We start from the raw sequence: 24,634 nt of genomic DNA, 5'->3' as shown, positions 1-24,634 counted from the left end.
TAAAGACACATGTGTATACACTTTAAAAAATATTCTGGCTTTTGTGTAATGGCAAAATAATGCTATTATTCTACCATCTTTACATACATATTTTTTTCCCCTGGTGATAATGACCCTGGGTTTTTTTTTTTTAATTTATTATTTTAAGAAATTTGGGGTGGGGGATTTGGGGGGTTAATTAGTTTTATTATTTTTTTTTTAAGAGGAGGTACTGGAGATTGAACCCAGGACCTCATGCATGCTAAGCATGCACTCTACCACTTGAGCTGTACCCTCTCCCAACCCTGGTTTTACTCATTGCATCTATACATCTATCCATTCCCCTCTGGTCCCCACCTGACCAACCATACACTTCTGCAAGATGATAGGGCTGTTTACAATAAAGACTCAAGTCTACACATGCAAAGCCATTTTCTTCTATATGTCAGCTTTTCTGGCCAATGATTCATCTCCTCCTGTCATCTTTCTACCAAATGAGCAACCTAACCCACAAAAACATGTACACACATCTGCATGTTCATAAATACCTATATGTAACCAAATCCAAGTGTGTGTTATTTTCAAACTCATGAATATTCCTACATCATTCATTAAGTCAGAGTGAGGCTAGAGGATGGGATTCAGCCTGCCTTGGGCTTGTAGTGTTAACTCAGCCAGGAACTAGCCAACACAAGTTTCCAGGCCTCCCTTCCTTCTTCATAAAATGCAGATGGAGGACTTACCTCTTACTTATTTCCAGTTCTAAAACATTTTGGTTATATGAGAAATGTAAATGTGGAAAAATACTCAGATTAAAGAGAAACTTTCGGCTAATGAAGCAAAAGGATGATTAACAGAAATTGCCAGGATAATATGCAGTGACAGGTAGTTAAAAAAATTACACAGAGGATGCTAAATTTTGAACAGGTGAAACTGCTTAATTATGACTTCAAAGGTTGGCCCTCTATAGTCTGTTAATGAAACATCAAGGAAGCAAACAACTGAAATGTCAGAACTGCCAGTTCTGAGCAAAAACAGCACCTCAGGTCACCTTTCCTCTGACTACTCAAAGTGTAGTCTATCAAAAACACACAAAAATGTAAGTAATATAAATTATTATTATAAAACCATTTTCATGCTACAATCCAGAAAAAAATACCTAATAGCACTACCATTTTGATATATTTCTTTCTTTTTATATGTGTATAATAATTTTTTATAAAACTGTATTACATTTATGCATTTTGATCTGAAGCATATTTTTAAAGGCAGTATATTCAGTCGTGTGGATATATCAAAGTTTAACTGAGCTCTCACTTTTGGACACTAAAGCTGTTTCAAGTTTTCACATGTTATTAAAAATGTTGCAACAAACATACATAAAACCTGGGGTACACCTCTGATTATTCCTCAGGACACCCTCAAGAAGCAGACTGAGTCACTGGATATAAATATTCTCAAGGCCACCCTGACACACGCTGTTAGAATGCCCTTCAAAATAGTGGCACCAGTTTTCTAAAGGATTTAAAGATAAATTGCACAAATCATCTGCTCCTATCTTTTACTATCAGACAGATGGGGCTTGAATAAGAGATTAAGTTTCTTAGAAAACAGCAGAATTAGACAAATGAATCACATAGTTAAATCAGTTGATAATTAGGTATGATTTAACAAATAATGTGGGCTTTACAGCCTGTATATTTTGTTTCTCTGAGTTATTTTTTGGGTTCCTGATGTTACTGAGGTTTTATCACACTGATAATTAAAGTCAGTATTCTGATTATAAATCATTAATATCTAGAATCCTGGCTTAAGTTGCCTCTGAATCTAGAATACAGTCCCGAACAGCTGCAACAGTTAACCGCTTATCTATAAATAACACCTGGGGACAGAAACTCTCTTAAGTGAGACCTGGAAAATCTAATTAAGAAATGTTTCAAACTAAAAGCACAAATATTGCTTAAGTCATTTTAAGTGCTATTGTGACACTAAAAAAGGCAAACAAACAAAAAAAAAAAAAAAAAACAAGAATTCTCACAATAGCCAAAACTAACAATCATACTATGAAAGTAAGTGCTTGTCTCATAATATATGAGTAATTACTTCTGTCCAAACTTTAGTAGAATACTAAGAAGGCTGGTTATATTTTCTCTGTCAGTAACATATTAAAAATAAATTAGAAGCAAAGGGAGATTTCTAGAGATTAGTACATAGATAATACCATCACATTTACCAGCAATAAAGGACACGGACACATACACCACCACCATCAACAAAAAGTTCAACAGCTGAAAAAGCACAGCAGTCTGGAAATATGAGGAGAAAAAAACAGGGCCTCACAATTAGCCCTAGATGCATCAGAGAACATCCCTAAAGGATAAAAAAAGTTTAAATTATGATCAGAGGCACAGACCACATTTAAAGAGGTTTCCTCCCTGGATGATTAAAATTAAAAAGTGGAGACAGGCTTCAATACCTGAAATTTTTACTTACGTTAAGCGTTCTCCAGCCAAGATAATTACGGTATGATAAAAATACTGAAACAGAGCTACAGATGGTAAAGAAACCATAATTTTCAATATGAAGAAGATAAACCAGGTTTTAAATCCATCAGAATAACATAAACATGGCAATTAGTGACCTAGTGTGGTCTGTATTTCATTAATCCATACACGATGTGCAATGATCTGGTGTTGAGAACACACTGATGTGTCACATTTGCTGAGGCATGTGCACTTTTGTGCCACTTGAATGATGGTCACTTGTGTTCCTCTAAGAAGTTCAAAAGCCACATTAAAAAACAACAACAACAACAACAACAAAAAGAAACACCTGCTATCACTTGGATCCCTTCCATACTTCACATAGAACTAGTATTTGCACTTTTTCACTAACAGTTACAACAGAGAATTACAGTAATTTTAGTTCTCAATCAATAATTAATATTTGGCAAAATTTTGGCACTTACTATGTGCCAGGTACCAGCTTTATGTAAATGTAGCAAGTTTAATCATAGAAACTTATAAAGCACAGAGTCATCTAGCACGTGCAATTACACAATCAATTTTCTATTTTCAACCAGTTTCTCCAGTACTAATAAAAATGGCAATGCATATTTCTTTATCTGGTATCATCATTGTTAAAAAAAAACAACACAATCCCAACTTTATTTTCTTTGTGTTTGAATGAAATATAATCATCTGTATTACATTATCTTCCTCAGAAAAATACCATGCTAGGATAAAGAAAATACTAAGAAATTGCAGTCCAAAAGAATATTTTGAGATACCATGTGAAAAAAACTCAGAATAGTATTCACATAAAACTGTAATTTTTTCTACCAAAAATTGGTTTTACGTTGCAGCTGATTTTAAATGACATACCCAGATGACACTGACCAAATATTACCTAAGACCTTTCTTCAGATATCTAAATCTGTATCTAGTGAGCCATCTAGCTTTCCAACTTTGAGTAAAAGTACAGAAAACAAATGCACCTATGAAGTAACCTTGCCTAAAAACTTGTACTTGAATCTGATGAAGCCTCTATATCTTTCATTTAAAACAAAAAATGTAGGGCACAGAGGAACATCACGAGGATGCAATCATTGAAATCCAGTGCATGAGAAACACTACAGGACAGATGACCCAGTTTCTTCAACAATCAACTCACAGGGTATCTCAATACCTCATTAAAGCCCACAGCTTCACTCTCATGTCCCTGAGATCTGCCACAGTTTCTCACTCCATGGCTACTTGTAAAGTATGGCACTTTGATCACAGCTGTGCCTCCCATTACAGGACAAGCATAGTGGAGTACAACACAGTAGCTTAGAACAGGGCTCTGAAGCTACAGACTGAGTTGAAATCCCAGCTTTCCCACCTCAGTTAACTCACCCATAAAACAGAGAAAATACCACCTGCCACTCAAAGAAACTTTAAGGATTCAGTGAGAAAATATATGTAAAGCACCTAGCACAGTGCTTGGTATAGCGTAGGCAGGGATGGACTATCCAGTGACTGAATAAATGAAAATGATAAGCAGGAAACCTAAATAATTATGAATTTTACCTCCTTTGATTTCATCTAACCACCCTCTAATATTATCTACTGAACAGTAAAATGCCAAAATGGAAGGAAGGAAGAAAAAAATTAAGGAAAGATAACTGAATAAATAGGCTGTCAATTTCTAAATAACTACACTTGACCTTAAGGTACTAAAAAAAACAGTTTAATCACAAGAAATACCACCTGATAAAGCATGGCGTGATTAAGAAAAGGGCTAAACTTGACCAAGCCCAGTGAAAGTAATGACATTTATTTTCTAACTAAAAGTGCTCAACATAATCATCTTCAAGCAAAATTTTTAATAATGTGGGAAGATCTTTTAATTGTCAACATTATATTCTGAATCTTTTCAGAGTTTTCTTGCTTTAAACTAAAAAAAGAAACACTAACAAATCAATTCAACCAACTTTTCCCTCTGAACAGTAGGTGGCATAATTCACATACTCTAAGCCAGTTGCTGCAAAGTGAGTGATGTGGTAACAAAAAAGCTAATTCAATAGACCATTATCCAAAATTCTGAAAACATTCATTTAAAAGTGTTTAAAAGTCCTAATTTGAAAATAAAATCTTTCAAATAATACAAAAATACTTACATCTCAATTTGTCCAGCATTTTTCCACCACACATGGTTGCTAACATAGCTTTAACTGAAAATACCGTCAACTTGCCTCGGCCCTCACTGCAAAATAAATTATATTAGAAATAATTGCTATCTGGAACCACAAAAGCAATTAAATGTATCACTAAATATCAAGCAACCAGTATACTGATTCCTACCCTTATGTTACAATGTTACCACATTTAGAAACCTTGGATTTTTTTTTCTTTATAGAATTAAAGCTTCACCTATGCTATGTGAACAGTGTTAAAACTAACCTGTTTCATTTAGAAAGGAGCTTAGAAACACCCTGTAAAGCAACCTCTATTGGCTTTGTAGGCAAAGTCCAAATGGATGAACCTGAAATAAACTTCCTACCAACTTGGTCCATTAAATCCACAGCTGAAGTGTTTATATATTCAAATCTGAGGCACCATCTGGTTTGAATAATAGTTCAGAAATGTGTCCTTCCATCAGGATAGCATCACAACAGCTTACTGTTATGTATTAAAGCGACAGGATGCATACTGCTATAAAGTTTTATAGTATATTCATCTTTGCTTTTACTGTAACAACTTTTATGTCACCATGTGTTGATTCTAAGAAGCTCGTCTGTCCCATCTGAGACATCAGTGTCAGATCTTATACCACAGCTGTGAGAAAAGTGAAGGGAATGGGACAGTAATATTAATTCTTCTTCAGGAACTAGAAAGATGAAATGTAGAACATAAATGAACTACCCAAATTATTGCTGTACACCACCTGCAGAGCCAAGGCAACACGAGCAAGGCCCCCCACCCCATCCTCTGCACCGTGGCCACTGCTCCAGCCATTCAACTACGCCCTGGTCTCAGAGAAGATGAAAACGTCACTGGCCGGTTTTTAAAGTCATATGTGTAAATTAACAATGGGCTTGTGTTAATTTTAGAAAGCTTGTCCTTAAAAAGTTTCATAGTAACTTTGAGTAAAATATCTTTGCAATAATGAGAACTATATCATCTTGGTTTTGAAAAGCAAATGTCATCCTATTTATATTTACCAATGGTCCTAATAGAGTGTCTCCTATTTTCCAAACCTTTTGGATATAATAAGATCACAAGTGAAAAAGGCAAATGGTCAATAAGCCAGAAAATTCTCAGTGAAAATGTTGCCAGGAGATACCAATGTCTGTTACAGTCTAATTTTTAACTATCACATCTCATTAAGTTTATTCATGAAACAGGAATCCCTAAAACTAGCTCAAATTAGAATGGGGTTTTTAAAATATATAGTTTTTCAGAAATACAGATTCTGCTCCATGTCTTATATAGTACCTGGCAATATGGCACCTAGAAATGATAAGGAATATTCCTACGCTAAATATTCATTGCATTATATGAGCAACATGAGTGGCTACAAAGAGCCTCAACTGCGTTCAAAATAATGGGTTTCTAAGACTGATAGAGAACTTTTACAGTGGGTATTTCTCTTCAGTCACCAACCACCCAAATGCTGGGTCTACATTTAAGCACACCCTACCTTATGCTACAAGTACACTTTCCACTATCAAAGTATGAAGAAAAGGGAAAAAAAAGATATTTGCTTTCTCATCTTTCTTTGAAACTATGACAGGGGCACATAACACAAGCTCCACCAATAAGATGCACCCTCTCTAGCCTACAGATAGAAAACAATTAACTGGTAGAAGAACTCCAAAGAATCCACCTGGCAAGGATGGAACAGGAGCAGTTACATCCAGTGTCCTGAGAGCAGAGGTTCTTGCAGCAGCGCCCACTGCCCAGCATCAGTGGTGTCTGGAGCACAAGCAGCAGAATCTATGCTCAGCTTGGTAGCAGAGGTGCGCCCCGAGACCAGTTTTGGGGTATGATTTTGAGCTCTGTTCTTGGTCTTCAAGCCTACTTTCCCAAGGTTCTCAGAGAGCCAAGGGGCTGCCTTTTAATAAATTAGCCAGAGATGGATCCTATTGCTTACACCTAAGAACTCTGATGGACGCAGCTTCCATCCTGAAGCAAAGTGGCCCAGAAAAATGAAGCAGCAGGAAAAAACATTCCAGAAGCCCCGAGCAAGGGCCAGTAAGCCTGATGACCAGTAGAGCAAGAACGAAGAACATGTGCCCGCCAACAGAAGAGTTAGGCCTTGCTGCACAGCTAACAACATTTTTTAAGGTAAACTTCCTCAAGACATTTTTTGCATACACAGATTTCATGATGCAAGAATGCCAAGGAAATTCCACCAGGGAAAGTAAAAATTAACGTTAGAAGAGATTTCCATAGAAATCAGGATACTGATTGCCTCTGGGGGAAGAGAGAGAAGTTGTAAGACAGCAAGGACAACACGAGGGGCATCTGGGATGCTGACAGCACTCTATTTCTTGGCCTCTGTGTATTTACATGGGTATTTGCTTGATAATAATTCATTAAACTGTACTTTGTTCTAGCTATTTTTCTGTAGGTATTTTCTATTTCTGATAAAAACTGTTTTAAAAAAATGAATCCTGAGAAAGTGAGGGTTATTCGACAAAGCTCCTGGTTTAAGGGGGAGAATGACGACAGGGAAAAATACATGTTAAAAAACATTTAAGATAAACAAACTGCAATGCATAAAATGTTCCACAATAAAATTTCTGTAATAAAATGCATAAAAAGAATAAAAACATTAAAAATCTCAAGACCCACGCCCCATCTTTAGATGTTTATTAATAGAAGACTGGCTATCAGGCTATCATAAAAAAGAATGAAAAAAACATAAAAGATAAAGAATTATATCCAAGTATCCAAGATAGATTACTAGGTTCAAAAAAAAAAAAGCAAAGCATGGGGTAAAACAGAATGCAATCTAGCAATTATGTTAAAAAGGAGAGAGTAAAAATAATATTCTCATATATCTGTATTTTATAAACTGTCTGAAAGGATACTGACAAAATAACATTGGTTGCATCCAGGGTGGAAAGCAGGCAGCCAAAGGAAAGCAACGAAAGGGTGGGCACTTTTTACTTTATTCATGTTAAGCGTTTATACTAGAAGAGAAGGTTCTCAAGCCAATAATCTAAGCTTCTAACTGAAGGCACTTCGAAAAAGAACAGCAAATTAAACCCAAAACAAGCAAAGGGGGAAAAAAATGAGTAAGAGCAGAAATCAATGAAATTGAAAACAGAAAAACAATACGAAAATTAATGAAACCAAAAGCTGGTTCTTTGAATACACCAGTAATATTGATAAACCTCCAGCCAGACTGACTAAGAAAAAAAGACACAAATTACCAATATCAAGAATGAAAGAAGGGTATCACCACAAGTTCTCTAAACATTACAGAAATAATCAGGAAATGTTCCAAAAACCTTATGTCCATAAATTCAACAACCTGGATGAACTGGACAAACACAAACTAAGCCCTGAAAAACACAACCTACGAACGCTCATTCAAGAGGAAACAGGCAACCTGAAGAGGCCCATGTCCATGATGGAAACTGAATCTGTATTTTTAAGCCTTCCAAAAAAAGAAAGCTCCTCATTCAGAGAGCTGTTCTGGCGAATTCTACACACTTAAAAGAAAAAATAATTGCATTTCTACTCTCTTTCAGGGAGTAAAAAAGGAAGGAACACTTCCCAATTCTTTTGTGAGGCCAGCATTATTCTGACACCAAAAACACATAAATACATTACAACAAAAGAAAATAACAAGTCGGTGTCCCTCATGAATAGAGAGACAAAACCTTCAACAAAATGTGAGCAAATCAAATGTAGCAATATATAAAAATGATTTAAAAACCACAACCTAGAGGGGAGGATATACTTCAAGTGGTAAAGCACATGCTTAGCATGCATGAGGTCCTGGGTTCAATCCCTAGTATCTCCTCTGAAAATAAATAAACCTAATTACCTCCACCCCCCACCAAAATTAAGCAATACAATAAAATTTTTTTAAAAAATCACAACCCAGAGGGCTTTATCCCAGTAACACTAGTTTGACACTGAAAACCAATCAATACAATTACCATATTAACAGACCAAAAAAAAAAGCCACGTGATTATCTGAAAAGATGCAGATGACAAAATTCAACATCTACTTTTGATACTCTCAGAAGACCAGGAAAAGAAAGGAATTTCCTCAGTCTGATAATGAACATCTTTAAAAAAACAAAAACAAAAAACAGCTAACACCATACTTAATGATGAAAGGCTAAGCGCTTTTCCTCTCAGATCAAGAACAAGTCAAGGATGACTGCTCTCAACACTAGAACTCAGTATCACATTGGAGAACCCAGCTGGTGCAATAAAGCAAGAAAAAGAAAAATGCATACAGATTGAAAGTTAAAAGATAAAACTGTGTCTACTCCAGACAATATGATCATCTGTGTAGAAAATCCCAAAGAACCTACTAAAAAAAATCTGTAGAACCTACCAAAACACTGTAATAAGGGACTTCAGCAAGGTTACAGAATACATGGTCACTATACAAAATTCAACTTACTTCTACAAATTAGCAAAAGATAACTGGAAATACAGTAGCTCCCAAAATATGAAAAACACAAAAAAAATTTTAAAAACACATTCAAGATTTGCACATTGAAAACTACAAAATACTGATGAAAGAAAAAGAAAATGTAGAGACACACCATATTCATAAAATCAAAGACTCAATATTGTTAAAATGTTAGTTCTTCCTAAACTGAACAAAATCCTGTTATGATTCAATGCAACCCCCAATTCACAATAGGATATTTCTGTAAAAATCAACAAGATGATTATTTAAATTTCCTTAAAGTTCTAAATCCCTACAAATCTCAGTAAGGTACGAGATTAAAGATACCATTCATATGCCTAAACACCCCCTCCCGCCCTGCTCTTTTAAAAAGTTCCTCGTGTTATTTTAATATGCATCCAGAGCTGAGAACTACCAACACAGAGCTGTGAATGCAACACAAAGACTTCAGCTTTTATTTTGAAGGCAATGATGAATCAAAGAACATAATAAAAGATCAAAGAGAATTAATCATACTGTGTGTAACTCTTTCTGGCTCCAAATGGAATGTTCTTTCTTCAAAGAGACAAAACAGTATCTATTCCTTGCGGCAAAGAAGGAACTAATGCCATCTATGCAGACTCACAGGGGAGTGTGGCAGAGCCCAGCATACTGGCAAGAGGCCCAGGTCAGAATCAACCCTGCTACAGAAGAGAGTATTCATCAATAAATGCCATACAGCATGACTTAATGGGTCTATCACTCCTGAAAATTTTAAACAGCCTTTTCCCCTTGTCTTCAAATGCTTTAGAAACACTAATATTTACAACACTTCACATCCCTTATTCAAATATTCTTTAACTCAACTCTGTTGCAAATCATAGTTCTAGATTCAGAAAGTCTTCTGTTCAAATACAGAGTAGCAACTGTACTTTTCAATTGGCCTGGATCAGCACTAAAACACCTGTATCCTTTTCCACTTATTAGGATTATTACTAGTCTCAGCGGCTGGTCTCAGATCAAGCAGTCTGTAGCTGCATTAACAGAATAGTGCATTAACTCCCCAACTCCACACATTACCTATAACTATTAACTCATCACCTCTCATACCTACTTTCCAACTGTTTCCACATTCACAACAGCCACACAGCAATCTCCCCAATCTCCCACCCAACCAACCGTGGATCTTCTCTCTTCTCTGCCTGCATGCCCTTCTTAGTGTGCAAATGTATGTATGCTTAGCACTGCCTGCTTTATTGAAGGTGAGGAGATATGCATCTAAGTGTAGATGTGTAACTCAATAGGATAGCAGGAATACATGTCAGGCTGAGGGCAATTTAGGCATGGGGAAAAGGAGAGGTATCTGAGATTAAGGATCACAGTAAATATGAGGGGGATGAATTTGCAGGCAGGAGAGATTTGGAAATGGTGCTTAGTGAGCCTTTATATTTAAGAACCTAATTATATGTATGTAACTGCATTCTGAGAACGGGGGAGTGGGCTCAGGCCATAATTATGAGCTCATCTTCCCTACATATAATGCTTACCATCACTTATAACTTTAGGTTCACAGTTTCAATTATCAAAAGGTTTATTCACCCTTCAAAAGGAAATATTAATATAAACAAGTTAATAAATGATATATTTAAAGATATTTATAAATACTTATTAAAGATACTGATATAAAAATCGAAGTATAACAGCATAAAAAAATAATAAAATTAGTGAAGGGGTATTGTCACAATTCTTACTTCCTCAAGTCATGTTATTTTTATTTTTCTTCCAAAAGAAAAAAACTTAGCTTCCTTCTCTCAACTACTTGCTTTGTAGGCCAAACTTCAGCATTTACGCCTTTGCTCTGAATGCTTTTCTTGGCATTGCAATCCCTCGGTCTACTTTAAGCCTAACTACAACTTCCTATAACGTCCCCCAAACACAGCGAATGGAAAGTGTCCCTTTCACTTTTCTCCTGTTTCCTTAGAGCTCTGCATTCTTCCTCTGAGATTAGAGGCAGTGAAGAGAAACTGCAGTCTCAGCCTACTGCAGCCTAAGACCCTATGATTCTGTCCTTGATCTAATTGATTCCTTCTTCTCAGAGAAATTCCTTCTTGATCCTTCCCACCAGACATCTGAATTTAATCCATATACCCTGGTCAAGCTACATTTAAAACTGAATAGTCAGCTGCCCCTGGCCATGGTATAGATAACCCCACCAACATCCCTGTCTTCAGTACTTCCAAAGTCAAGTCCAAGTTCATAGCAGAATCAGTTCTCTTCAAACGAGATTTGGAAGGATCTTTAGCCTGGTTTCATCACAAAAAAAAGTGATTCTCTTAAAATCTGGCCTAGCTGGAGGGCTGATTAGTAGGTCAATTCTTAAATATAACACAATTAACAGTGATAGTTAACTCCTGCAGAAAGATACTAAAATGAATAAATGGATAAACAGGTAACATTTGTTGAGGATGACTGGCGAGAGGAAACTTGTTACTTTAACCCCACCCCCACAGAATCTCTCCAGGGAGCACCCTCCCTCAACAAGCAACACGATTCTCCTTCCCAGACTTTTCTGTGTGATTCATCTTCATAGGCCTACCATTTCACAGTCGACAATACACCGTGCGCACGACTTCTAAAAAGAGTTCTTAAGATCCAACACTGAGAAGATACCGTGATTAGCTCTGTGCCAAGCTAAGCAGACAGTGAGTCACCCCGTAAAAAACACTGTTATGTTGTAACATGCAGGCACCTTCAGACGTCTCTGCAATCCTCACCTGTGCCCTCTGGACGGGAATTTGCTCATTTCAATTTAGTAAAGTCTCAAATTCTGCCTATTTTGGGATGTTTAACCTAATCTGGATGGTGTTTATAGCTTTCCACTATCTATCTAATAAGAGCTTGCTATTCAAATTAGTATTTCTGAAAACAAGACTACAGGGAGCGTTTTTCACTTTAAAAAAAAAAAAACCAAGTTGTTTCTACATCTTTGGCAAACAACTGTAAACGCTGCCAACCATAAATTAGTACTTATCACATAAAAATAGACTTCTACTTCAGAAACACTATTATCAGTCCAAATATCACACATAATAAGAGCATTTCTAAAGCATTTTCTAAGCTAAAAGTAATAAGGGTATTTCTCCTTGATTTTCAAAAATTCATATTTTTCCAGTTAATCTTAATTTACAAAACTTCACAGTGAACAGATTATGTAACAGTCAACAGCAAATCAAGAATCCATTTGGCAAATGTCAAATAACTTAAGCGAAATCAACATAGAATATTACTCAAATTTATCACAATCAGAATGCCTCCTAATTTTCATTTCAATCTTACAAATATTTATTAAGAACCCAGCACTGTATCTGTTGAGGTATCAAAGAAATACAAGGTAGAATCTCTGCTCTCAAGGATTTAACTGAAATAAGGATCTTATTTTTGTATAATTAGGAAGCAGTTCAGAGTATTATATAATTGAAGGTCAAAATAATGATACGGACAAGTACTCCAGATCATCATAGGGATGAAAATGGGATTGGTGACAAAAAGGAAGCCTACAGGGTAGGTAAAAACTTGACTGCAGAGGGGGTGGGGAAGGGGTGCGGGACAGGAGACCAACCAAAATGCATGGAGAGAAGAAATGAGCATGCCACATTGGAAAAACTAAAAAGTGCCTCAAATAGCTTAATTAGAGTTTAGGGTGAACATGGAATTAAGGACTGCCTGATACCATCCAGACCTGAGGAGTACCAACTTCAATCAGAAACCACAGGTAGTCTTTGAAGGTTTCCGAGTGGGAAGTTACATGACGAAAACAATGTCTTAATCAGATTACTTTGGAGATGAGTACTGAATGGACTGGAGAAGTCTCTGTTACTTCCTCTCTCCTCACTTTCAGAGAAAAACCAAGGCAAGGAGAAATCAACACTCAGAAGTATTCATCTTGCTCTTTAAAAAAAAAAAAAATTATAAAAAGGAAACGATAAAATAAGACCAAAATAATAATCAAAAAAGTTTTTTTCTGAAATATTAGCTAATGGTCAAACTCTTTGCAGGTTTGCATATCCTGAAATCAGACAGATTCCTCTTTGAAAATTAGTACAAATGGATGAATTTTCTTGGGAGAAAAGAAAAGCTACAAAACAAAGAGTAAGTGATGGGAAGAATACTAAGCGAACTTCAAGCGCTTAGACTGGCGTTGGTGGTGTCACATCAGGCATCACACCCTCCACACGACATCAGTGCACACGACAGCAGCATCCTGTATCCTCCTCCACCACAGCAGCTGTTCTTCCCTATTCTGCAATAGGTTTCCCCTTAGGATTTCGCCTCCTTAAAACATTCAAAACCCCTAGTTCAGTCCCCACCATCCTCTGGAAATTTCCTAAAAGAGTTATGATCAGAGCCTTCTATGAGTTAAATGTGCTACTATCCAGGGCATCAAAAACTTCCCACTCAGCACTAGTTCTCTTCTCTTTTTATTTGGCCTTTTCCTGTCATCTTGAATCCATCAAAGAACAAACAGGGGTATTCGTAAATACCGTACATAAATACATGAAATGTTTGTGCCTCCTAGGAAATTATAGTTTTGTTTAAAAATCACTAATGAGGAAGACAGTAACCTAACATTAGCTTTTTTAGCAATGTCCATTCCATAATATGCTAGCCAGGCACATTCAGAATTTAAGAAATACATTTGCTTTTATTTAAAGTGAACTAGTTTGGTTTTGATTTGTTTTTTCATATTGCTTCATTTTCCACATCCAGCATTAAAAGGGAACTATGGAAACTTTTAAATATATCCAAATTAAACTGCTAAAACAAGACTTTAAAATAGTTCTCAGCCATACTTCCAAACTACACAGGAATTTTTTTTAATATAAAAATCATCATAAGTTAGATATATAAAAGTCTTTACCTTAAAGGAATCTTTTGATTATTCAAATTAGCAAGAGTGTTTTCTATTGTTATTTTCGATGGTAAACAATATCCCTGGGCCTTTCATTGATATGTTATATTTTGACGGCTTTATCCAAGCCTAGTTTCATTAGATACATGATTTTTTATAGGTTTGTTCCATTTGAGGTGGAATTTCACTATATCTCTGAACCAACATTTTTGGTGAAGGCCACAGACTCCTTTTCTAAACAAATCCTGATAAAAAAATGGGAGAGAAAATAAGGTTCAACAGTCAGATAAAGTCAGGAACTCATTATAGAACATTTGTCTTTCTGGAAAACAGAATACAATAATGATCCAAGAAGAATGGCTTAAAACATAAAAAGGATTAAAATGTAAGAAGTTTAGAACAGCAGTTCAAAATGAGATAAGTCTTCTAGGAAATACATTTTTTGTCAGAAATCACTACGGCCCAACCAACAGCTGGCGCCAGACCTGCCCCTACAGCAGCAAGATTACAAAAGGAGGCCCTATACATACATCTAAATATTAAACTTATCAATCAAGCTAAAACGTTATTAATTAAAATATGTCCTATCTCTGTTCAATGATTAACACGCCTTCATAATGGCCTGGAAAGTCAAATTCAGATTGAGGACTCTGAGACACTATACATTCCCACGTGGGGAGAGCCCAGTCCCCTTTTCCTCCCACTTCCAACAGCCATACTTCAAAGAATCACACATGTATGTGGACACTCCAACTCCACGTCCACGTTTTGCCCACATCCACTACAAACATCCAAGCCAAGACCACCCCTTGGACCCAGGGGTACAACTACCTTAAAACACAAATGTTGAAAAACAGAACAACTTAACACCAGTTTCAAAAGCCTAAGTATTAGAACAAATGGACCGGGAACTTAAAAATTAACATGATAAATACATTAAAGAGACATATGAAAATAGACATCTTTAGGGAAATACAATTCAAAACCACAATGGGCTATCACCTCACATCTGGCTATTATCAAAAAATAAATGGCTATTATCAAAAAAACACAACAAGTAACAAGCGTTGGTGAGGATGTGGAGAAAAGGGAACTCCTGCACACTGCTGGTAGGAATGTAAACTGGTGCAGCCACCATGGAAAACAGTATGGAAGTTCTTCAGAAAGTTAGAAATAGAACTATCAAATGATCCAGAAATTCCACTTTCAGATATTTATCCAAAGAATATAAAAACACTAACTCAAAAAGATTCTCCGCCCCCCCTTCAATGCACCATTATTTACAACAGCCAAGACATGGAAATGATCTAAGTGTCTATCAACGTATGAACAGGTAAAGAAAATATGTGTGTGTGTGTGTATAAAATGAAATATTCAGCCACAAAAAAAGAAGGAAATTTTGCCATTTGCAACAAAACATGGATTTTGAGGGCAGTATGCTAAATGAAATAAGTCAGACAGAAAAAGACAAATATGATCACACTTATACGTGTAATCTTGAAAAAAAGAAAGAAAGAGAAAGAAAGAAATCCCCAGTTCATAGATACACAGATTGGGCTGCCAGAAGTAGGGGGTGGAGAGTGAGCAAAATGGGTTAAGGGGGTCAAAATGTACAAACTTTCAGTTATACAATAAATAAGTCCTAGGGATGTAATGTACAGCACAGTAACCATAGTTAAAAATACTGTATTGCATATTTAAAAGTTGTTAAGAGAAATTTTATATGTTTACATCACAAGAAAAAAAATGTAACTATGTACAGTGATGGATGTTAGCTAGACTTATTATGGTGATCATTCCACAATATATACAAATATTGAATCATTATATTGTACACCTGAGACTAATATGTTATATGTCAATTATATTTCAATAAAAATATTAAAAAATAAAAGTCAAACTAAAAAAAAGGAGACAGCATTATGAAAGAAGAACCATATATCATGAAAAAAAAATTTTAGCTATACTAAGTGTGAAAAATATAACACCTAAAAAGTAACATAATAGATGGGACAAACAGTAGAACGGCTCTAAATGAAAAAGAAATTAATGAGTAGAAATGCAGATTGATAAACTCTACTGAAAGGAAGCAGAGAAAGTTGAAGAACTGATCCATATTATGAGAAACATCAGGAGATAGAGGAAGTAAATATGACAACCTTCCAAAAAAAGAGAAAAAATAAATAAAAACAGAGGAAATCTTTGGAGAAATAATAGGTAATGGCAGACCAGTTAATTCTGATCATCTCTTCCTCTGAGCAAAAGCAGAAAAGATGCGGAAAAAATTTTTTTATCTCCCTGAATGCAAACAAGGACTAACAATTGAATTACCTAATGCAGGGGAGCTGGATGCCCAAGGAGGTGAGTGCAATGGCTGAAACCACTTTTTCCATGCAAGCGATTTTCAGATTTCAGAGGGGGAACCAGAAAGGCTGAAATACAGAACAGTAACTCTTTGACAGCATTAAGGGGCTAGAAGAGAGACGTTGGATCACTGAATCCAGATGAAACTGCCTACTCTGGCTCCCATTACTGTGGGCTGAGAATGCAAAGGCTGCACCTAAAAGCACTAGTGTGAGGAAGTAAAACAGGTCCTCACATGGGCCATATCACAGACTGAACTCAGGGCATTCTGGACTGTTAAGGTCTCCAAACAACTGGCAAAAGTAAACACAAATCCTCTCTGTAAGAAAACATTATCCTAGGCCTCAAAGTATTTCTGCAAATAATTCTGCAATATAATGTCTGGTACATAATAAAAATTAAAAATAACTTTGCAATGTTTCTCACATTATAAAAGGTAACAAGGCAAAAGGGAAATAAGACAACATGAATGAGAAACAGGAACAGCAAATAATACAAAAAGAATCACAGAGAATCCAGATAATGGAGTATAAGCACAGATCTTATAACTAGGCTGATTATATTTAAGGAGTAAGAGACAAAATGGCATAAAATGACATATTTGGCATCTTGGCTGAAAATGAAGAAGGAGGAGGATAAGGAAGAGAGGAAGAAAATCTTAAATGTTGCCAGAGGAAACTGACAGATTACCATCAAAAGAAGCTAAAATTACATCCACCACTGATTGAGTAATAATGGAAGCTAAAAAAAATACTAGAACAATATTCTTAAAATGTTGAAAGGTTTAACCACTGTCAACCAAAAATATCATATACCAAATGAAAATATTCTTGGAAGTGTGAAGGTGAAATATCCATACAAAAACAAAGAGAATGTGTCACAGTCTGACTTGCAGAAAGGAAATAACAAAAGGTGTTCTTCAGGCAGAAAGAAAATAATTTCCGATGGAATCTTGAAAGTGCAGGAGAGGACGAAAAAACAACAAAATTAACGTATTTAAAGTTAAGCAAACATTATTTTATTATACAGTAAATACCAGTTAGTTTACCATAGACTTACCTATAAATAAATGTTTAACTATATAAAAAATTAATAAGGACTGCTTGGTTTTAAATATATATGAAATAAAAATACACAATCTCAATGACATAAAAGAGGAGGTAAAAATTAAAGCGTCCTGAAACCAAAATGGTATAGAAACACAGCAGTCTTTGCATTGCCTAAAAAGAGAATAATGGTGCCAATTAATATCAGACTTTGAAAAATCAAGAATGCATACTGCAATCTCTAGCACAAAAAGAGAGAAATGAAGGGAACATCTACAGATGAAAAGAATCTTAAGGGAATATCAATCAACTGCAATGCATGGACCTTACTTGAATCTCAAATTAAACAAAACATTAAAAAATTATAAAGAATTAGTGAAATGGATATTTTAAGATATTAATAAATATTTATTAATTTTTAGGTGAGATAATGGCATTATGATAATAAATTTTTAAAGGAGCCCCATCTTTTAGAGATACAGATGCACTGGAATATTGACATGTGAAATGATAATGATATGTGAGATCCGCCTCAAAATAAGCCAAGAAAGTGGGGAAAGGGGAGGCAGAGAGCCTGGGGATATAGATGAAGTAACACTGGCCCTGTAATGATAATTACTGAAGCTGAGTTACAGGCACATTGAGTGTTATTACAATATTCTTCCCATGTTTGTATATATTTGAAATTTTTCATTAATAATATTTCAAGAAAGGAGGTTGGAGGAGTGGAAAAAATATTTTAAGAATAAGATATTTAAGAAAACTAAAAAATCAATTGGGAGAATATACATACAAGACACAATCAAGAAAGGATTATCTAGATTGTATATATGAAGAACTACAAATCAATACAAAAAGAAAAAACATCACACTAGAATAATGGGCAAAAGACACAAAGAGGCATTTCACAGAAGTAATATATACGGCCAACAAACACAAGAAGAAACTCAGTAATCAAGAAAATGCAAACCAAGACACTGAGAGGTCATTTAGCAAAACTACAAAGGCTGACAATTCTAAGGCTTACACACTGTGGATCAAAAAGATCTTATGCACTGGTACTATCTGGAAAAATAATTTGGTATCTTCTAAATCTCAGTTCAATTCTAAAGCTGAACTTTCATATACCTCACAGTTCAGCAATCCTATTCCTCAGTTTAGAACTAAGAGAAACATTTGTATACACGTACTAGGACACACATGTAAGAATATTCCAAGCAGAGTTGTTTCTTAAAGCAAAAATCAGGAAAAAACCAAAATGGCATAGAAACACAACAGAACGTTATACAGCAGTGAAAATAACTCAACTACAGCTACAGGCATCATGAATCTTTAAAATATACTACTGGGTGAAACAAGTAAATCAGATAATAGCAGGTTCGGCACAGCACTCTTATAATTGCACAAATAATTAAAATCAAATAATACTTTGTTTATGTCTGTATATGTGGAAAAACGTTTTTCTAAGAAGCAAGGAAATGATAACACAAAATCAGAATAGGGTTCAAATTAGTTAGGTGCAGGTCAGTAGGATGGGTTAGAAGAGATAAATGTAAATTATTGTCAACGTTCAAGTTTCTGGGTATGTAGATGTTAATAACTTCTAACAATGAACAAGGGAAGAAGAGTATATACTAAGAAGACCAGTTAGAAGCTACAGCAGTAGTCCAGGCAAAAGCTGATGCTGGTGGTCTGGGATGGTGGCAGTGAGGATGGAGAGAAGTACACAAATCTGAAGGATAGTCCAGAGGTAGAAATGAAAGAACTTGATAACTGACAACTTGTGGGGGCTGACTGAGAAGGAAGACTTATAAATGATTCTCAGGTTTCAGGTTTAAGAAACTGGATGGACAGTAGGGCCATTTAGCAAGAAAGGGAACCACAAGTTTATGATGTATTGCAAGGAGTTTAGGGGTGAACACTGTAGTCATCACCTTCATACCGAGTTTAATCATCCCCAGTGTGAGGCAATATGCAGTGAAGGTGAGAATTAAACTATCCTCTGCTCTAGAGGCACAAATCCTTGGTTTCCACTAAAAAGCGTAACACACATATATGGCCCAAATGCACATTTCTGGAGGTTCAGGTACATCTGTTTGGTGCTGAAAGAAAACTGGCTCTTTCCCCCTACCCAGACTTGAAAAAGGAAGCACTTAGTAGCTGCCAGCAGGCATTTTCTGAAGTCAGCTCTAAAGATGAAACTGATATAAGAGGAAGGCAAAGCCAAGACCACTATAAAGAAATGAAGCCAGGGCGCTGATGGAACCAAGATCCCAGACTGGCCTGCCTCTGGCTCCTCCGTTATGTGAGCCTACATTCCTCTCACTGTAAAAGTCCATCGGAGTAGGCTTTCTATTGCTTACAACTGAAGACACTGAACTAATGCAGAGGATGGAAACAGAAAGGAGGTTTATAAATCACAAATCTAAATCTAAGCCAGCTGAACTGAGGAAGAATAAGGAAGGTTTCCTATCCCTCATGCTGGGAATTTGAGTATCTGTTACTCAAAAAAAAAATTATATATAATGTTGGTTAAAGTATCACCTGCTGTACCCTCAGATCAGACCATGTAACTAGCAATACTGTAGCAGTGAGGATCTGATAGAGGAAAAAATGAGGCCATCAGAATGTTTTGGCTATTCCTTATAGCTTTCATAGAAGTCCTATACACAGATGTTTATAACAGTATTCTTTGTACTTTTCAATGTTTTTAATTGTCAAGTGTGAAATATTTCAAATCCTAAGTACTGAAAAAAAAATCCTAAGAAAATACACACTTCAGGGAGAAAGTCTTAGACCCTATTTGTTTCTGGTGGTTGTTTTAACGTCTTACAATCTATTAGAATAAACAGAAACAACCTGGCCAAAAATCTGACTATGAATTTGGAGGCAAAGGAATTCAATACTTAAGTAATTGTTGCATCCAAATTTTAACTTTGAGAAATTATGAAATACAAAAGCCTGAAAAGATCAATTAAAATAACAGAAATTCTACACATCAAAGGGACTCGCCAGCCTAAGTAACAAAGTGGCCTATCCACGATGGGATTACTACTTTTTGAAGTATTTAACAACAAAATGCCCTGATTTTCAAAAAATAAAATTCTGATAACTAGATCCTTTATTTTTCCCAGGACGTGAAAGCCAATTTCAAATTTCTGGAGAGCTAATTAAATAAGCTCTTACCATAAAAAAAAATAATATAACCTAAAAAAACCCAAAAAATAAGCTCTTACCATAGAACGATTTCAAGGTTAGTAAAGATGCGATGATTTATTCTGATGCCCACGTTCAAGGTTTTAGGCAGCACATGACTTGAGAATTACCAAGCTCACCACTGCCATACTATAGTCCCCACTCTTCTTAACTCTTTCATCTCTTTTTGTTTTCCCTAGTTCTCTTTAGGGTGCCCTTCTACTGATCTGTCTTCACCTGATTTACTGTCCATTTCTTCCTTTCCTTTGTCTCTGAGTGTGTCCCAGGACGCTTCTCACCCTCTCCTCTTTCATCTGGTCTTCCCATTCTCCCTCTGCTATCTCTTCACTCTCCCTTCTTCTCCCTTCTTTAGCCGTAGTACTTATTTGGTATGGAATCAAAATTTATAATCTCTGCCTTATTTTTAGGCTGTAAGACAATTTTTATTTCTGACTTTAAAAATATTGTTTCTTAGGGGAGAGGGGAGGGCTCAGTGGTACAGTGCATGCCTAGTGTGCATGAGGTCCTGGGTTCAATCCCCAGTACCTCCATTACAAAAATAAATAAATACACCTAATTACCTCCCCCCATAAAAATTTTTTTTAAAATTGTTTCTTAAATTAATTTGTGTTGTGTTGACCCTGAACTGACTTACTCAAGTGAGTCAGTGTCAGGATAAGGTACTGTTTACTGACCACAGAGTGACAGTTTTTACTGAGGTTTTGGGATCAGAAGAGTCATTCCTTGGATAGTATAAAATTAACCTCCTGGATTAATTTAAATTGCTAAAAAGTGGTATTAGAATTCTAGAACTTATGTCTCATGTACACTCTTGTTTTAAAAATTCAGATTTCTTTAAATAAATTTTACTAAATGGATGGAATATCTAATTTGATAACATCTTATAAAAGTGTTGTGAATTTAGTAAGTGCCTATGTTGTTACCTGGCCTTGGCACTTCTATGACTTTACCATTAATTCACAGAATCCTCTATATTATAAAGTATTAGCATTCTACAAATATATGAACTCATTTTGTACAGAGAGAAAAATGAAGCGGAGAGAATTAATCCATCCAAATCAGATGGTACAGTACAGCAAGGATCAGAAACCTGAACCCATGGTTCCCAGAATATAAGCATTAACCTCTGTGCTTCCATCATTTACCATTTATTTTCTGTTTTTTTAATCATACCCAACTTAATTCTCCATAAATACAAATATAGCAACTCATTTCTGTTTTAATTAGGGGTATGTTTAGTTTTATTCTATCATTGTAAGGTTTAGAAGAAAAATGTTCTACATCGAAAAAAATTAAAATAGAACCCTAAAAATAAATAAAGAGAAAACAAGTTACTATAGTCCAGGGGCAATTGCTGTTACATAATAAAGAAAAGTTAGCTTTAAAAGTCAAACAGGAAGCCTCATAATCAAATGTACAACTCAGCTATATTTCACTGGAAGAGAACAGCTTGACTAAGGTAACTACAATTTTACCAAACAATGTGTCTCAAGTGTTGTGAATCTCCCTAATATTACACAGGTTAAAATGTGACATACCCCAGGACAGTAAGTCATTCTGGCATCTAACCAGTCTTCAGAAGTGACTTAACACTGATTCATTTCCTTTTTAACTGTGATTCTAAGTTGACAACCCTTGGCAAGGCAGTACAGAAGAGGGATGATTCGGAGATAAACATTCTTAAAATGGAGTAAGCAGGTGAGGTACTAGCCTGTCATATGCAGCAATTATGAAGTTGAGGAGGAGGCTGATGGACTGCTCCACGCTGATTTGGTGAGTAGAAGGAAGGCGCTTGTTCAGCTGGTAGTAGATGGATGAGATGACGGTCTCGAGGCGGGACACACTTATTTCAGTGGTATGGTCCAGTGTATTAAGGCCATTGTCTCGGAAGGCTTCAATCATGTTCCAGATATCAACAAGATGGACTAGAACACAAAGAAAATAAACTGTCGGCAATCTAAAAGTTTTAATCCAGCAGAAAGATAGAAGAACTTTACATTTATTTACATCTAATAAATAGTGAAAGATAGCAGAATATGTCCCCCTAAAATATGCCACTCTGGCATAAGGATTAGTTTGAGCTAAAGACACCTGCAAAACAGCAGATGCCAAGAAGAGCACTCTGATCTCCCCTTTTCTTCCCAAAAGCTGGAAATAAATGTCCCTTGTGAAAAATGTCCTCCCTATTCCAGGAGGAAAGAAATGTCCTCAACACCAGAGACAGTGAATTGAGGCTAAGAGAAATCTGCACAGACTTTGTTAAAATAACTCTTATCTTTAGTCTCTTGATATATTTTAGTTACTTTTCCATAATCGCTACTCTTTGTTCAGCTTAGTACACAAGCACCTGGGCCTGCTCACTTCTTTGAGTCTTCATTTTCCTATGTGAGCTCCCATGTATATGTAAAATCTGTATGCTTTTCTCCTGTTAATCTGTCTTATGCCAATTTAATTCCCAGGCCCAGCTGGAGACCCTGAGAGGGCAGAGGTAAAATTTTGCCTCCCCTACAACAGTGTCAAAAACACACAATGCAAAATGTAACAGAACCTCAAAGAGACAAATTCTCAAACTTTGTGGGAGACAGTAACACACCTCTCTTAGCAAGTGACAGAGCAAACATACAAAAAAATAAGTATAGTCATAGACAATTAAACTCCGTGACTAACAAAGCATAATGGACACTATATGAAGTCTTGCTCCTAATGATTAGAAAACACGCTTTACTGTGATGAGCACAAAGAACAAGTACAAAAATTGACCTTATCCCAAGTCATAAAGGTAATCTCAACAAATCTCTAAGGATTGAAATCATACAAACCATGCTCTCTGATCAAAATGAAATTAAATCAGAAATCATTATCAAAATGAAAGCTTTTTATAGGATCATCAGATCCTAACCAACATAAATATGCAGTAATTATTAGTACAAGTAACGGAAATAAAGAAAGGTAACTGTCATTATTCAGAAATGACAAAATTATACACATTGAAAATTCACAGATTCTACACATATCATCACTAAAATTAACATTTGGGTATTCGATTGACTGCTAGATACGAGACAAGATATGAAAGTCCCTGTATTTCTTTATATCAGTAACAGATAATAAAATTTTAAAACACAATTTATACTAGCATCATAAATCATCAAAGATTTAGGAATACATCCAATAAAGGATGTACATCTCTACCGAAAAAATTTATAAATATAATCAGCAGAAATTAGAGAACTAAATAAACAGAGGGATATACCATGTTCATAGGATGAAATCTCAATATTGGAAATATGTTCATTCTTCCCAACTTGATCTACAGATTCAGCGTAGTTCCAACAAAATCCCGCAGGGGAATACATTAAAAGGGTAAATTTTACTACATATAAATTACACTTTAAAAAAGAAATGAAGAAGGAAAAATATCTCAGCATGGTTCTTCGTTTAATTTTATTTGTTTTTAGCACAAATTATAAGCAGATTCTAAAAGCTGTATGGAAATAAAAGTAAAAAAGCCAAGAATGTCCCAGATAATCTTAAAAAGAAAAACAGAACAAAGCAGGAAGACGTGATCTACCTGATAACAAGAACTTATTATAAAGCGATAACAGTGATTATTGGTATAAGGATAGACAAACAGATCAATGGAACAACGAGTCCAAAAGCAGATCTTACATATGGACACAGCTATGAACATTCTTATACATTTCTCCTAATGAATATGAGGAAAAGATGTTTTTAGCAACAAAGAAAAAGAATGATCTTTTCAATAAACAGTATAGGGACAATAACATACATACAGAAAAAATTGAAATTTGACTCCTACTCATACTCTCTACACCCATAAAAAAATTTCAGGTGAATTGAGGAAACACATGTAACAAAATAAAACTTCGAGAACAATGCCTCTTTTACTTTATAGCCTGGCTCAACCCATTATTCTATGTTCCAAGAATAATTACAGGAAGAATTATAAAAATGGTAGTTGCTCTAGGACAGC

At 35.5% G+C, this 24,634-nt stretch overlaps 1 protein-coding gene across 18 annotated transcripts in view; it reads right to left on the bottom strand.

The window, feature by feature from the left end:
- The window catches only part of DTNB (dystrobrevin beta), a 211,535-nt gene that overhangs the window by 147,824 nt on the left and 39,077 nt on the right, over positions 1 to 24,634 (bottom strand). For 17 of the 18 annotated variants that reach the window (XM_031466695.2, XM_031466696.2, XM_031466694.2 and 14 more), the window contains 2 exons: positions 22,352 to 22,565; positions 4,640 to 4,725 (listed from right to left, as the gene is read on the bottom strand). In XM_031466695.2, coding sequence (XP_031322555.2) covers positions 4,640 to 4,725; positions 22,352 to 22,565 — 300 coding nt within the window. Of the gene's footprint in view, positions 1 to 4,639; positions 4,726 to 22,351; positions 22,566 to 24,634 lie in introns of those variants that run through there. The other variant, XM_064494691.1, reaches the window with a different exon arrangement.

The sequence above is a fragment of the Camelus dromedarius genome, chromosome 15 (genome assembly GCF_036321535.1).
Source record: "Camelus dromedarius isolate mCamDro1 chromosome 15, mCamDro1.pat, whole genome shotgun sequence".
Lineage (NCBI taxonomy): Eukaryota > Metazoa > Chordata > Mammalia > Artiodactyla > Camelidae > Camelus > Camelus dromedarius.
This window is presented reverse-complemented; position numbering and strand designations above follow the sequence as displayed.